This window comes from Stylophora pistillata, chromosome 1 (genome assembly GCF_964205215.1).
Source record: "Stylophora pistillata chromosome 1, jaStyPist1.2, whole genome shotgun sequence".
NCBI lineage: Eukaryota > Metazoa > Cnidaria > Anthozoa > Scleractinia > Pocilloporidae > Stylophora > Stylophora pistillata.
The window spans coordinates 7,794,930-7,807,961 of record NC_142519.1 but is presented as its reverse complement, the minus strand read 5'-3'; the positions used below and the strand labels follow the sequence as shown (position 1 = coordinate 7,807,961).

General features: G+C 48.6%; 2 protein-coding genes across 5 annotated transcripts in view; one reads left to right on the top strand and one right to left on the bottom strand.

Annotated features, from left to right (window-relative positions):
* LOC148741091 (fibroleukin-like) overlaps positions 1 to 13,032 on the top strand; it is a 371,193-nt gene that overhangs the window by 307,842 nt on the left and 50,319 nt on the right. The window lies entirely within an intron of this gene.
* Positions 3,304 to 4,551, bottom strand: LOC148741094 (uncharacterized). The gene has a single exon (XM_088756681.1). It carries the CDS (start codon positions 4,456 to 4,458, stop codon positions 3,388 to 3,390), a length of 1,071 nt encoding a protein of 356 aa, XP_088612807.1. The 5' UTR covers positions 4,459 to 4,551; the 3' UTR covers positions 3,304 to 3,387.

Genomic DNA, 13,032 nt, shown 5'->3' with positions numbered 1-13,032 from the left:
GGGACCTGTTGGGTCCTCTTGACAGTGTTATTAGCAGAAGTGGGAGCCGGGGAGGCTGAACGCTTCCGAGAAGCAGAGGTCGTCTCTCCGACATCCATATCGGAGACAGGGTTAGCAAAACCCTGTGTTGCCGGTACACAATCATTTGGTAATTCCTCACCCTCGTTTAAAGAGGTGGAGCGATCTTCACTCGCCTCAGATGAGAGCGAGCAGGCTTCATCAGCACTGTCAGCGGGCGGCTCTTCAGGCATAGCGGATGGCTCGACATCGTCTGTGACTGTAGGTACATCAACGGTGGCCTTACAATCTCTAGCAAAATGGCCTTGCTGTGAACACCTAAAACACTTGCCCTTGGAAGGGCAACTCGCAGCCTTATGGCCTATTTTACGGCACACAGTGCACTGCAGGGGTTGCCCCCTGTACCAAACCCTACAACGTATACCTCTAATACCAATGAAGGGTGGAATAACTTTCTGAACCACCATCTGAATAATTCTAAACCCAGTAAAGACCGAGGGTCTACCCGACCAAGACTGATGACGGACAGACTTGACGATGCCAAAAGCAGACAACGCAGTACGTATCGCTTCATTGGAGGCCTCAAAAGGGAACCAAGACAGAACCACAGTGGTAAGTTGAGGTGGGGGAGGAGGAGGTGTAACCACCCTACACTCCACCTCACCTAACTTAACCACGCCCAACTCTTCAAAAAAAAGCTTGGCCACATCAGCTGCAAAAGTAACCCTGGCAACGCGACCAGGGCACGCCTGCACTGCCTCCACAACACGATCAGACTCACGATCAAAATACTCGAGGAGTAACTTTACTGTCTCAGGAAAAAGCATCTCCTCGGGGAGCCCCTTGCAGTCCACATCGATTGTCCTACTAAAGGAAACAATCATCCTGAAGTTCGGCCCCAACCCAAAGACAAAGCAAAGGGATGGGTAACCAAACACCGACCAAAAGCGAAAAAGGAGAAACCTGACCGAGAGGAAAAGATCACAAGTTTTCCCTCCCGGCAGGTACTCACTTAACTGATACTAGACCTCACCAAAAACAAGCACACCACAAACCAAACTCCCAACCACTAGGGAAAGGAGCGAACACTTACCAACAAGCAAAAACCCGCGTCATGTGGGCCTCATCAGTCCAGTTTTTTTTATGTTTAAGGTGTACGGCTGGGCCCCGATGAAGGGAGGTGCAATCCCGCCGACCTACATGTCTAATCCCAACCCATTGGCTGGCGTGCAATGCCTTAGGGATGGGGACCACCATAAACGAGGGTCACCAGACGCCAAACTCGCTGGGGAATCGAACCCCACCTCCCTTAAAAATTACACACTCACTCCCGGAAATTAAACACACCCGCTCATTACTTAACTAATTATTTTCTTTTTTTTTTTTTTTTTTTTTTATATGACCTTAATTAATTACTTTGGGAACTTTTTGTTGCAAAATTCCATAGCAGTCTTATAGTCTTCATCTCTCAAGCCAATAAAGCGGGGATCTGAAGTCCAACGACAAAAACGTTTTCGCTAATCAAGCGGTTTACGATAATCAACCGCAATCTCCCACAGGATTGCACGGTGGTCTGCAGAACAGGCTGCCAATTCCGGAACTTCAAGGAAAACATCAGGGCCACTATTGCGGATATCGCTCATGGGTGAAACCGCAGCACTTTTAGACGGGGCCTGTTGAGTCCTCTTAACTGAAACGGGAGCAGAGGAAGCAGGGCGTTTCCGGGAAACAGTGGTCCAGGGACCACTTTCACCAGCCATGTCAGAGTCAGCAGGGTTAGCAAAGCCCTCGGTTGCTGGTATAATAACCTCATTTCCAGTCGACTCACAAGAGGCGAACCGGTCTTCGCTTGCATCTGAGTCTGGAGATGAACCAACTTCATCCTCAGAGTCTTCAATAACAGTGTCGGGAGTCTCTTCTTCGGCGGGAGTGATCTCCGCTGGAGGAACAGCCACGGGATCAGCTACAGGCTCGATAGCCGCAGAGGCCATTGCTGGATTGGGACAATTCCGGGCCAGATGACCTTCTTTAGCACACTTGAAACATTTACACTTGACAGGGCATTCAGAGGAACGGTGACCAACTTTGTGACACAAGTCACACCGTAGGGGCTGACCCCTATACCAAACCTTACATCTAGCCCCACGTACGGAGATAAACCTTGGAATCTCCTTCTTCACCACCATTGAAACTATCCTAGACCCTGTGGATACAGACGGTCTATCAGGCCAGGCTTGATGCCTCACGCTCTTAATGGGGCCGTAGGCTGACAGGGCAGAGGTGATGGCTTCATTTGGACCCTCAAAAGGGAACCAGGAAACCACAACGGTTGACATCTGGGGAGGGGGGGGGGGGCTGAGCCACCCTACACTCCACCCCATCCAGTACCACTACACCTAACTCCTCAAAATGAGCCTTAGCAGGCTCACCACCAGCAACAAAAGTGACTCTGGCCACACGACCAGGACACGCTTGAACTGCCGCAACACCATATTGAGACTCAGTCTCAAAAAACCCGAGGATCAACGGCATGACGTCCGGGAAAGACAACCCCTCAGGGAGTCCCCGACAGTCAATGTCGATTGACCTCTTAAAAGCAACAACCATTGTGAGACCAAGGTAAGTTCGGCTCCACCCAAGAAATCCCAAAAAGGGATGGGTGACCGACCCGAATAAAAGAAAAAAACCACTGCCAAGGAGGAAAAAGTCGCAAGTTTTCGCTCCCGGCAGGTACTCACTTATCCGACTAGAACTCCAAAAAAACAAACAAGCACACCACAAAACAAACTCCCAACCACTAGGGAAAGGAGCGAACACTTACCGACAAGAAGAATCCCGCGTCATGTGGGCCTCATCAGTGCAGTTTTTTTATGTTTAAGGCGGACGGCCAGGCTCCCGTGAGGGCGGTGCAATGCCTGCCGACCTAAATGTCTAATCCAAACCCGCCGCCAGAGTGCAAGGGCTTGAGAGTTGGGACCGCCATAAACGGAGGGCCCACCAGGACGCCAAACTCGCTGGGGGATCGAACCCCACCTCCCAGGTTAATCACACACTTTCAAAGATTAAACTCCCATGCTCAGATTAGTGATAATGGTTAGTCAAAGCACCAAAATACCACACTCACGCATACCCGCTGACACACTTACCTACCACAGTAGGGACAAAAGCAAACAAAAACATGGACAAAACATGAATAGAACAGAACCACTGTGCAGTACACCAATGAAGGAGATCCAGCACAAGTGGCTACATGACAGACACAACAGGACTGAAACGTAACAAAACCCCTGTGCAGTACACCAATGAAGGAGACCCAGCACAAAAGGCAACATGACGGACACAGGAACACACGGGGGAGAAGGGGGAGAACTAAAGATTGAAGACCAGAGAGTTGCCTGAGACAGAAGCAATAACGCCACGAGCGCACCACTGTCTGTGGAAGAAGCGACGACGTCTGCTAGATTTGCACCGCCTGAAGGCTAGAGGTAGATAAAACTTCAAGCGGGCTTTAATGGACGCAATCACCGCAACGGCACCAGGACGAACATTACGGAACCGGTAATCGTTCCTACACAACCAAATACAGTACTTAGAAACATTAAGAAAGTAGACGAAACCCCAAGGGACAGAAATCAATTCACTCGTCTTAAACCCGAAAAGAACATGACGTAAAAGAATGACAGGACTCATAGGGGAGAAAACGAACAACAAAGACTGGACCCAGGAGAGAACACTCTGAGCAAGCGGACAATAGTAAAACAGATGCTCAAGTGACTCAACCTGGGGACCGCAAAAACAGAACGGAGAAACCGACAAACCAAAAAGAGAGAGACGCCGAGCGGTGTACAGAACGCCATGCGCAATCTTCCAGTTAAGGTCGGTGACACGACGATCCAGGTCGAACATAGACAGGGTACGCCACGTGGCAGGCCAATCAAGATTAGGGAATTGAAGTTCATACTTGTACACACAACGGGGCTGGACCATGTTCTCAGAAAGGAGATACAAATAGCATGACTTAGAAGACATGCTGACAACAGGGGAACAGACCAAAGGAGACGAAGAAGCATAAACAAGGCAATCCCTGGACGTGGCAAAAGACCCATCAAGTTTCCGCCACGCTAGGATCAGAGACTGGTAGAATGGTGGCAAGGCTCTAGAGTCAACAGAAAAAGGGCGGGAAAACGCAACGAGAGGAGAGACACCAAGGACAGACTGAAACCAAAACGACATCAGTGAGACCCAACTGGAGGGAGAGGAGGCAAACCTCCTCACCCATTGACCCAGAAGAGCCCACACCTTGAAGCGAACACTGACCACTGAAAAACCACCAAAAAGAGCTGGCTGCACTACTGCAGCGCGGGCGACGAGCTCCCGCTTGCCAGACCAAAAGAATGAAAACACAAGTCGAGTAAGCTCCGTCTCCACCCAAGCCGGCATGTGGATGAGTGACGCCACATACCAGACCCGGGAGAGGGCGAGAGCATTAATAACGAGAGCCTTGCCGCAAAAGGTCAGAACACGTGAACGCTAGGATTTGAAAACATGGTCCACCGCAGAAATGCGCGGGCGCCAATTATCCTCTTCCAGGTTACCAGGACCGATAAACACTCCAAGGACCTTGAGTTTCGAAGGTGTCCAATCGAAAGGGACGGGAGAGTCCGTACGGCCCCGCCAGCCGCCCAACCAAAGGCCCTTGGACTTTCCGAAATTAATCTTTGACCCGGACGCCCGCTCATACTGATGATAAACTTCCAGAGCAGCTTTGATCCCATCGTCGGATGTTAAAATTAACGACGTGTCGTCAGCATACTGAGATATGGGGGATAGTGGGGGACACCCCGGGAGGGAAAGGCCAACGATACGGGGGTTGGAGCGAGTACTACAGGCAAGGACCTCCGAAACCAAAACGTACAGCAGAGGAGACAGGGGACACCCCTGCCGGACACCTCGCGAGAGACCGAAAAACGGTGTCAGATGACCATTTACATTAATGGCACTTTGGACCTGCCTGTAGAACAAGTCTACCCAAGCAATGAATTGGGGACCGAAACCCATGGTGACAAGGGTAGATCGCAAAAAGCCCCAATCCACCCGGTCGAAGGCCTTTTCTTGGTCGAGGGATAAGATTGCAACCGCGGTACCCGTAGACTCAGCATAACTTACAACATCACGGAGAAAGGTGACATTCTCCCCTATAAACCGACCCGGCACTCCACACGTCTGGTCCCGGTGCACGACCAGGTGAATGACACGGAGGAGCCGGCCAGCAATGGTTCGTGATGCCAGTTTATAGTCGACATTCAACAGCGAAATGGGACGCCAATTCTTTGGATCAAGACGATCCCCCTTTTTAAAAGACAACGAGATCACACCTCTACGCTGAGAGAGAGACAAAGAACCGGAGGAAAAACAGTCGTTAAGAACAGCTACGAGATCAGCACCGACTACGTCCCAGAAACGAAGATAGAACTCCGCTGGAAGGCCATCCAGTCCAGGAGCCTTGTTCCGCTTCATGCCCTTGAGAGCCTCATAGACCTCGAGGGGGGTGAGGATGCCCTCACAACTATCAGCCCGATCTCGCGGAAGGACAGAAGACAGATTACCCAAAAGAGAAGATTGGATCAAAGTGTCAGTATGAGAAGCCGTATATAAGTCGGAATAGAAAGAGCCGAGAGTGGCACACAAAGCAACAGAAGAAGAAACAATAGAGCCACCGGGCTCTCTCAGCGCAGAGATGCGGCGGTCGGCAGACCGCTTCTTTTCCAGGCGGAGGAAATAGGCCGAGGAGGACTCATCCTCCTCAACCCACTTAACTCTTGATCGCACTTGAGCACCCTTGGCAACGTAGGTGTCCATAGCTGCCAGATCCGCCAGCGCAGATCGGTAAGGGCCCGCGCAGGAGGTCATGCCAGCATCCAGCTTGGCCCGAAGATGATCGATCAAGCGAACGAGGGCAGCCCTCGATGCAGTTGTTTGAGATGACTTTTTGCGACAGTACCTAATGGTAAGGCCTTTTATCCGACCTTTCCCGCGGTCCCACCATTTGGCGAGAGAGGGGAAGCCAGGAAGGGTACGACGCTACGAAATCCACTCTTCCCTAACGAGCTGGCAATATTCCGGGTCATCTATCATGGATATGTTCAGTTTCCAGTAGCCTGGCCCAGGTGGGACGACGTCGGGAACAGAGACAGACAGCACTACTGCACTGTGGTCCGAAAAGGGGCAGCAGTACATAGCGCAAGAGGACACCGATGGGAGCCAGGCAAAGGGCACCCCAAACAGATCAATGCGCGACGCCAAACTGCCATCCCACCTGGTCCAGGTGAAACCCGAGGAGGAGGGATGGAGGTAACGCCACACATCCATAACACAACATGCCTCGAAAAGCTGGGCCAGCGAAGAGGAACTGTCTCTGTATGAACTTGCAGGTTCAGAACCACGCCGGTCAAGGGCTCGGTCAAAGACGGCGTTGAAATCCCCAGTAAGCACAGTAGGGACAGATGGATCGACTTTTGAATGGAGGGCATCAAGGAATATATTGCGCGCAGGGTTGTAGTTAGGGGCATAGACACAGACCACACGGAAGACTTTGCCAAAGAGAGAGAATTCACATTGCAGATAACGACCATCGGCAGACCAGGAGTTTAGAAGAGATAAAGAAGAACGATAGAGAATAACACAACCACACGAGTGAACAGAACCAGAAGCCAACACAGACGAAAAGCCGGACGATGAAAACCACAAAGAACACTCAGCCAGAGTGACACAATGAGTTTCTTGCAGGCAGACAACATCAACCTTCACGGGGAGGGAACGCAACCACTGCAGAAAGCCAAACCTTTTAGACTGGGCACACAGACCATTACAGTTTAAGGTAAGGATGGAAAGAGCCATCACTGCGCACAAAAGGGAACCCATCATGCTTAGGTCTTCTTCTTACCGCCCGAGGACCTCTTGCCAGCCTTACCCAATGCTGCTGCAGATGGTTTTGCAAGCTTCTTACGCCGGGACAAAGCCGACGTAGCCGGAGGTTCTGGATCCGGGTCTCGGGGGTTTGACTCAGAACCAGCGTCCGATGCAGGCCTCTTACGAGTAGCCATGGCCGGAGCTGTATCCATTTCGGAAAGCTCGTCGGCCAGGGCCAAAGAGCTAACATTATTCTTACTGGTACCTTTACCACTAGTAGAGCCTTTTTTGGCATTCTTATCCTCTTTACTATTTACTTTAGCAGGGACCACACTTGCAGTTTCCCCTTTACTAGATAAATTATCAGTAGCGCTACCGTGATTAACGTTAACTACACTAATTGAATTAGGGGCACTGTCAGTACCACCATTTACTTCATTACTAGACACTAGTTCTCTATCATTATTTTCAGTTGACCCAGAAGGGGTCTTACCCGAGGCGTCTGCCCCTCTAGTTTGCTCCTCATTCGGAGCCTCACTATTTCCTTTACAATTACTGACATTACTCTCTGACCCAGTCCGAGGAGAAAGATCAGTATTAGCGCTGGCATTGGTTAGATACTCAGCGAGCTCAACCTCTTGTGGGGCACTATCAGCAAGTTGTCTAACAAAACTATTAGCTGCAACAGACAGCATTTGGACTGCCTGGGTAGCATAAGCCTCATCCTCAAAGAGAGGAGCACCCGACACCGAGGCCTGGGTACTAGCCGCTATTCCATCGGCCACAGGGTCACCACTGGCCGGGGGGACGACAGGAATCTGTGCCTGTACCAGTTGGCCGCTGGAGTCCAAAACAGGGGTGCCCAATACCATGCCTGACACCTGGGAGGCCGCTTCACCCACCAAGGGTTCGGCTTCACTATCACCATCGACAGCGTCTTCGCACTCGATATCACCAGCCGCCTCAGCAGCATCGCCCTCATCAATGTCACCCCCATCATCGCCAGCCTCTTCCTCCCCACCAGCGCTACCAACCGGGGCCCCAGGGGCCACCGGGGGGGCCTGGGGAAGGATCCATGCAGATGTACGATCCCTAGCAAAATGCCCCGCCTTGTGGCAGCGGCGGCACTTACCCTTATCAGGGCACTGTTTTGCCGCGTGTCCAACTTGTCTACAAATATCGCATCGCAAAGGCTGGTCACGGTACCACACCTTGCAGCGAATACCCCCGATGGAAATGAAACGAGGGATTTCCTTTTTGACAACCATTTTGACAAGACGGCAGCCAGTAGAGACTGACGGCTTGCCAGGCCACATTTGATGGCGGACAGACTTGATCTCACCATAGCTTGAAAGCGCGTTCTTAACTGATTCCACTGGGCCCTCATAAGGAAACCAGTGTACGACGACCATACTAACTTGAGGGGGTGGTGGGGGGGGAGAAATGACCTCACATTCGACCCCATTAAGAACCACCGACCCACATTCCTGATAGTGGAACATAGCTAACGCACCCTTTTCATCATCAAAAGTCACCCTGGCAATAAAACCGGGACACTGCTGGATAGACACAACTTTAGCAACATGCCCAGTTTGCTCTTGGAAGTGGGCATCTATATAACTAATTATTTGTGTGGAAGTTGTCCCATTAGGGAACAAATTACAACGTATGTCAATGGTTCTTTGGAAACCAACCATAATTAAGATTTTGTAGTGCCCAGAACTCAACAAGAAACGTGAGTTCGGCCCCACGCAACACAGCCCAAAACTGGATGGGCGACCGAAAAATTTTGTTTCGCCGAAAACACACCGGAAAAATCGGAAAACGCCGAACTCCCGGAAACCACGGTCGAGAAAGGCCGAAGAAAGGACCGAAAAAACCCTCCGAAATCGGCTCGAAGCCGGAAATCGGCAGGGTTGCCGAAGAAGTCCGAAAAACGCCGAAAGATAAAAAGGCGAAAGAGGACTAAAATCGACCAAAAGACAAATACTCACAAGAGTCCGTGCCCCAAGAGTGATCCAGCGCAGAATCCCAAAGTAGAGTGAATACTGTGGAGGTGAAGGAGTAAATCCTGGGCCTCATCAGTGCAGTTTTTTTTATGTTTAAGGCGGACGGCCAGGCTCCCGTGAGGGCGGTGCAATGCCTGCCGACCTAAATGTCTAATCCAAACCCGCCGCCAGAGTGCAAGGGCTTGAGAGTTGGGACCGCCATAAACGGAGGGCCCACCAGGACGCCAAACTCGCTGGGGGATCGAACCCCACCTCCCAGGTTAATCACACACTTTCAAAGATTAAACTCCCATGCTCAGATTAGTGATAATGGTTAGTCAAAGCACCAAAATGCCACACTCACGCATACCCGCTGACACACTTACCTACCACAGTAGGGACAAAAGCAAACAAAAACATGGACAAAACATGAATAGAACAGAACCACTGTGCAGTACACCAATGAAGGAAACCCAGCACAAGTGGCTACATGACAGACACAACAGGACTGAAACGTAACAAAACCCCTGTGCAGTACACCAATGAAGGAGACCCAGCACAAAAGGCAACATGACGGACACAGGAACACACGGGGGAGAAGGGGGAGAACTAAAGATTGAAGACCAGAGAGTTGCCTGAGACAGAAGCAATAACGCCACGAGCGCACCACTGTCTGTGGAAGAAGCGACGACGTCTGCTAGATTTGCACCGCCTGAAGGCTAGAGGTAGATAAAACTTCAAGCGGGCTTTAATGGACGCAATCACCGCAACGGCACCAGGACGAACATTACGGAACCGGTAATCGTTCCTACACAACCAAATACAGTACTTAGAAACATTAAGAAGGTAGACGAAACCCCAAGGGACAGAAATCAATTCACTCGTCTTAAACCCGAAAAGAACATGACGTAAAAGAATGACAGGACTCATAGGGGAGAAAACGAACAACAAAGACTGGACCCAGGAGAGAACACTCTGAGCAAGCGGACAGTGCAGTTTTTTTTTTTTTTATGTTTAAGGTGGACGGCCGGGCCCCGATGAAGGGAGGTGCAATCCCGCCGACCTACATGTCTAATCCCAACCCATTGGCTTACGTGAAATGCCTTAGGGAAGGGGACCACCAAAAACGAGGGTCACCAGACGCCAAACTCGCTGGGGAATCGAACCCCACCTCACTTAAAAATTAACACACACACACCCAGAAATTAAACACACCCACTCAAAACTTAACTAATTTTTCTTTTAGTTTTTCTTATTAAGCCTAAGTTAATTTTATATTTTATTTTAGTTCTTTAGATTTTTTAAGTGACCGGTAAAGCCTAAAGGCAGTAGAAACTTCACGCTGTTCAAAAACATATCTCGGATCAGAGTACCAAACGGAAATATCTTTACCAGCAGGAGCAGGCAGGTGATGTAACACCGCAATCTCGGCCAAAAAAACGCGTTCCTCAGATGGAGAAGTGCGAAGCAACGGGTCCTTTAAGAAAGCAGCGGAAAGTTCTGAAGGAGTAACAGCAATAGGCTTGGCTGCAGCAGCAGAATCAGTGGGTGGGGCCTGTTGGGTCCTCTTGACAGTGTTATTAGCAGAAGTGGGAGCTGGGGAGGCTGAACGCTTCCGAGAAGCAGAGCTCGTCTCTCCGACATCCATATCGGAAACAGGGTTAGCAAAACCCTGTGTTGCCGGAACACAATCATTTAGTGGTTCTTCACCCTCGTTTAAAGAGGTGAAGCGATCTTCACTCGCCTCAGTTGAGAGCGAGCAGGCTTCATCAGCATTGTCAGCGGGCGGCTCTTCAGGCATAGAGGATGGCTCGACATCGTCTGTGACGGTGGCCTTACAATCTCTAGCAAAATGACCTTGCTGTGAACACCTAAAACACTTGCCCTTGGAAGGGCAACTCGCAGCCTTATGGCCTATTTTACGGCACACAGTGCACTGCAGGGGTTGCCCCCTGTACCAAACCCTACAACGTATACCTCTAATACCAATGAAGGGTGGAATAACTTTCTGAACCACCATCTGAATAATTCTAGACCCAGTAAAGACCGAGGGTCTACCCGACCAAGACTGATGACGGACAGACTTGACGATGCCAAAAGCAGACAATGCAGTACGTATCGCTTCATTGGAGGCCTCAAGGTGGGAAGTAGCCTTAAAAAATCGCTAGAGATGATTCTGTCATAGAACGATAAAAAATAGAATAGCGTAGACATTGATTTATTGACTGAGCGAAGGAAAGGATGAATTAAAAGATTATAAAACAAGTTCGTAGAACGGATGCTCTCCTAGAAGGATAATTTTTTAAAACCCGACCTATATGAAACAAGGCGTAATTTAGTAAATTACAGCAGTGCAATACATCGAAGAAAAATAGCCTTCATTACTTGAATACGAGCACCTATTTATTTCATATTTCAAATGGTTTTACTTGTCACACCTCTCCAAGGTAGGCATTATTATGGTTTAATCCATTATTTCCATTAAATATAAACAAAGCCAGTGATAAAAAAAAAAAAATGCTCAAGAGTTTCACTTTTGCATCGTCATACTATACACGGAAAAAAAACGAACTCGTTTTATCCAAGTGCACTTCTGAAGTATTTAGACAAAAAGATTGATAGCGCTATTAGTTCAAATAATTCTCTTATCACAATGTACAAAACATCCCTACTATTTCTCTTCTATAAGCATTGCTCCTTTCCAAATTTTATTCAAGTATATATAGTTTGCTGAATTTTTGCAGAATGTTTTTGTGCCTTCCTGCCTCTCTTTTTATGCTTTTTTTTTTAATTGTAATCTTAACTACGTTTCGTTGATAACAGTTCACGCATGAGAACTGTATTTCTAGTCTTAGTTGTGGGGGAGCTCATAATCATTAGCCCCTTGGTTTCCAAATGAGGTTCCCTGCCAGGAAAATAATACATGTACATTTAAATACTGCTAATATTTTAACTCTTCCGGCAAATAAATCAATCAACAGGAAAATTGTCCATTAAAGTGTCAATGCAGATATCTGCAAGCGGCCTGCAATTACCAAATATGACATCGCTCAAGTTCCACTTAAACCACATCTTGACTCTGATGATGACTTAAATCAGCCGTTACGGTGCCAATTCAAATTACCTTGTTACCCCCACCGACGCAGCACCACAGTTTCGTTAGAAACTGTCAGTCTTAACAGGACTATATACGCACTCACCCGGACGATCTTACTACACTTTCATCAACCACATCTTTATAGCCTTTGTGTAGACTTGCTTTAGCAGAGGATTCTTCTTTTGATCATCATAGCAGTTAAGCTTACCTTTTTAAATCGTTTGGTTGAGTTGTCAAAAGCTGTCGCTGGGTAAGTATACCAGTCTTTTTCTATTAGTACTTTAGTAGCTTTTAACCAGACTATTTTTTGCGTTGCGTTCCACTTCGGCTTCAGACTTGTGGCCAAATGTTTCAAATTTTTTACTCAGTGAGTTGTGTTAAAGCATAATTCTATTCAGCCTCTGGGATTTTTTGTTTCTTCTGAATATTTGGAACCCTCACGGTAAAAATTGTACTACTGAAGACACGGCACTGCACATGACGCGTTAATAACCAATGGATAAAATGACAAGGAGGCCTCTTAGCGTCATGACCGATGGTACGAATGACAAAAATACTTCCTTTGTTTATACAGCACCATGAAAAAAAATAACAAAGGTGCGTGCTAACATGAACAATCCTGATTTTATCGTGTAAAATGACAGCTTTTCAATTCGAAATTTTTACGGTTTTTCATCTGAGATGTGAGCTTAAATTGTCCATCTTTCACATAATTTGTCATGGCCTATTCACTGCGACTATATTGTGAAGAAAGCACGCAAGCAACTCCATGCGTTACGAGTCTTAAGGAAATCAGGCCTCTCACCAGCAGATCTTATTCAGGTTTATTGTAGCCTGGTACGGCCCATTTTAGAATTTGCATCTCCGGTGGGGGTCTCGTTACCCGCCGGTCTGGTTCACTTGGTGTAAAGCGTTCAGATGTTTGCACTGAGAATCATATTTCCAGATTGCTCTTATGAGTCTGCACTCGTGAGCTGCGGCTTGCCTACTCTGTTGGCGCGCCGTGATGAGGCTTGCAGG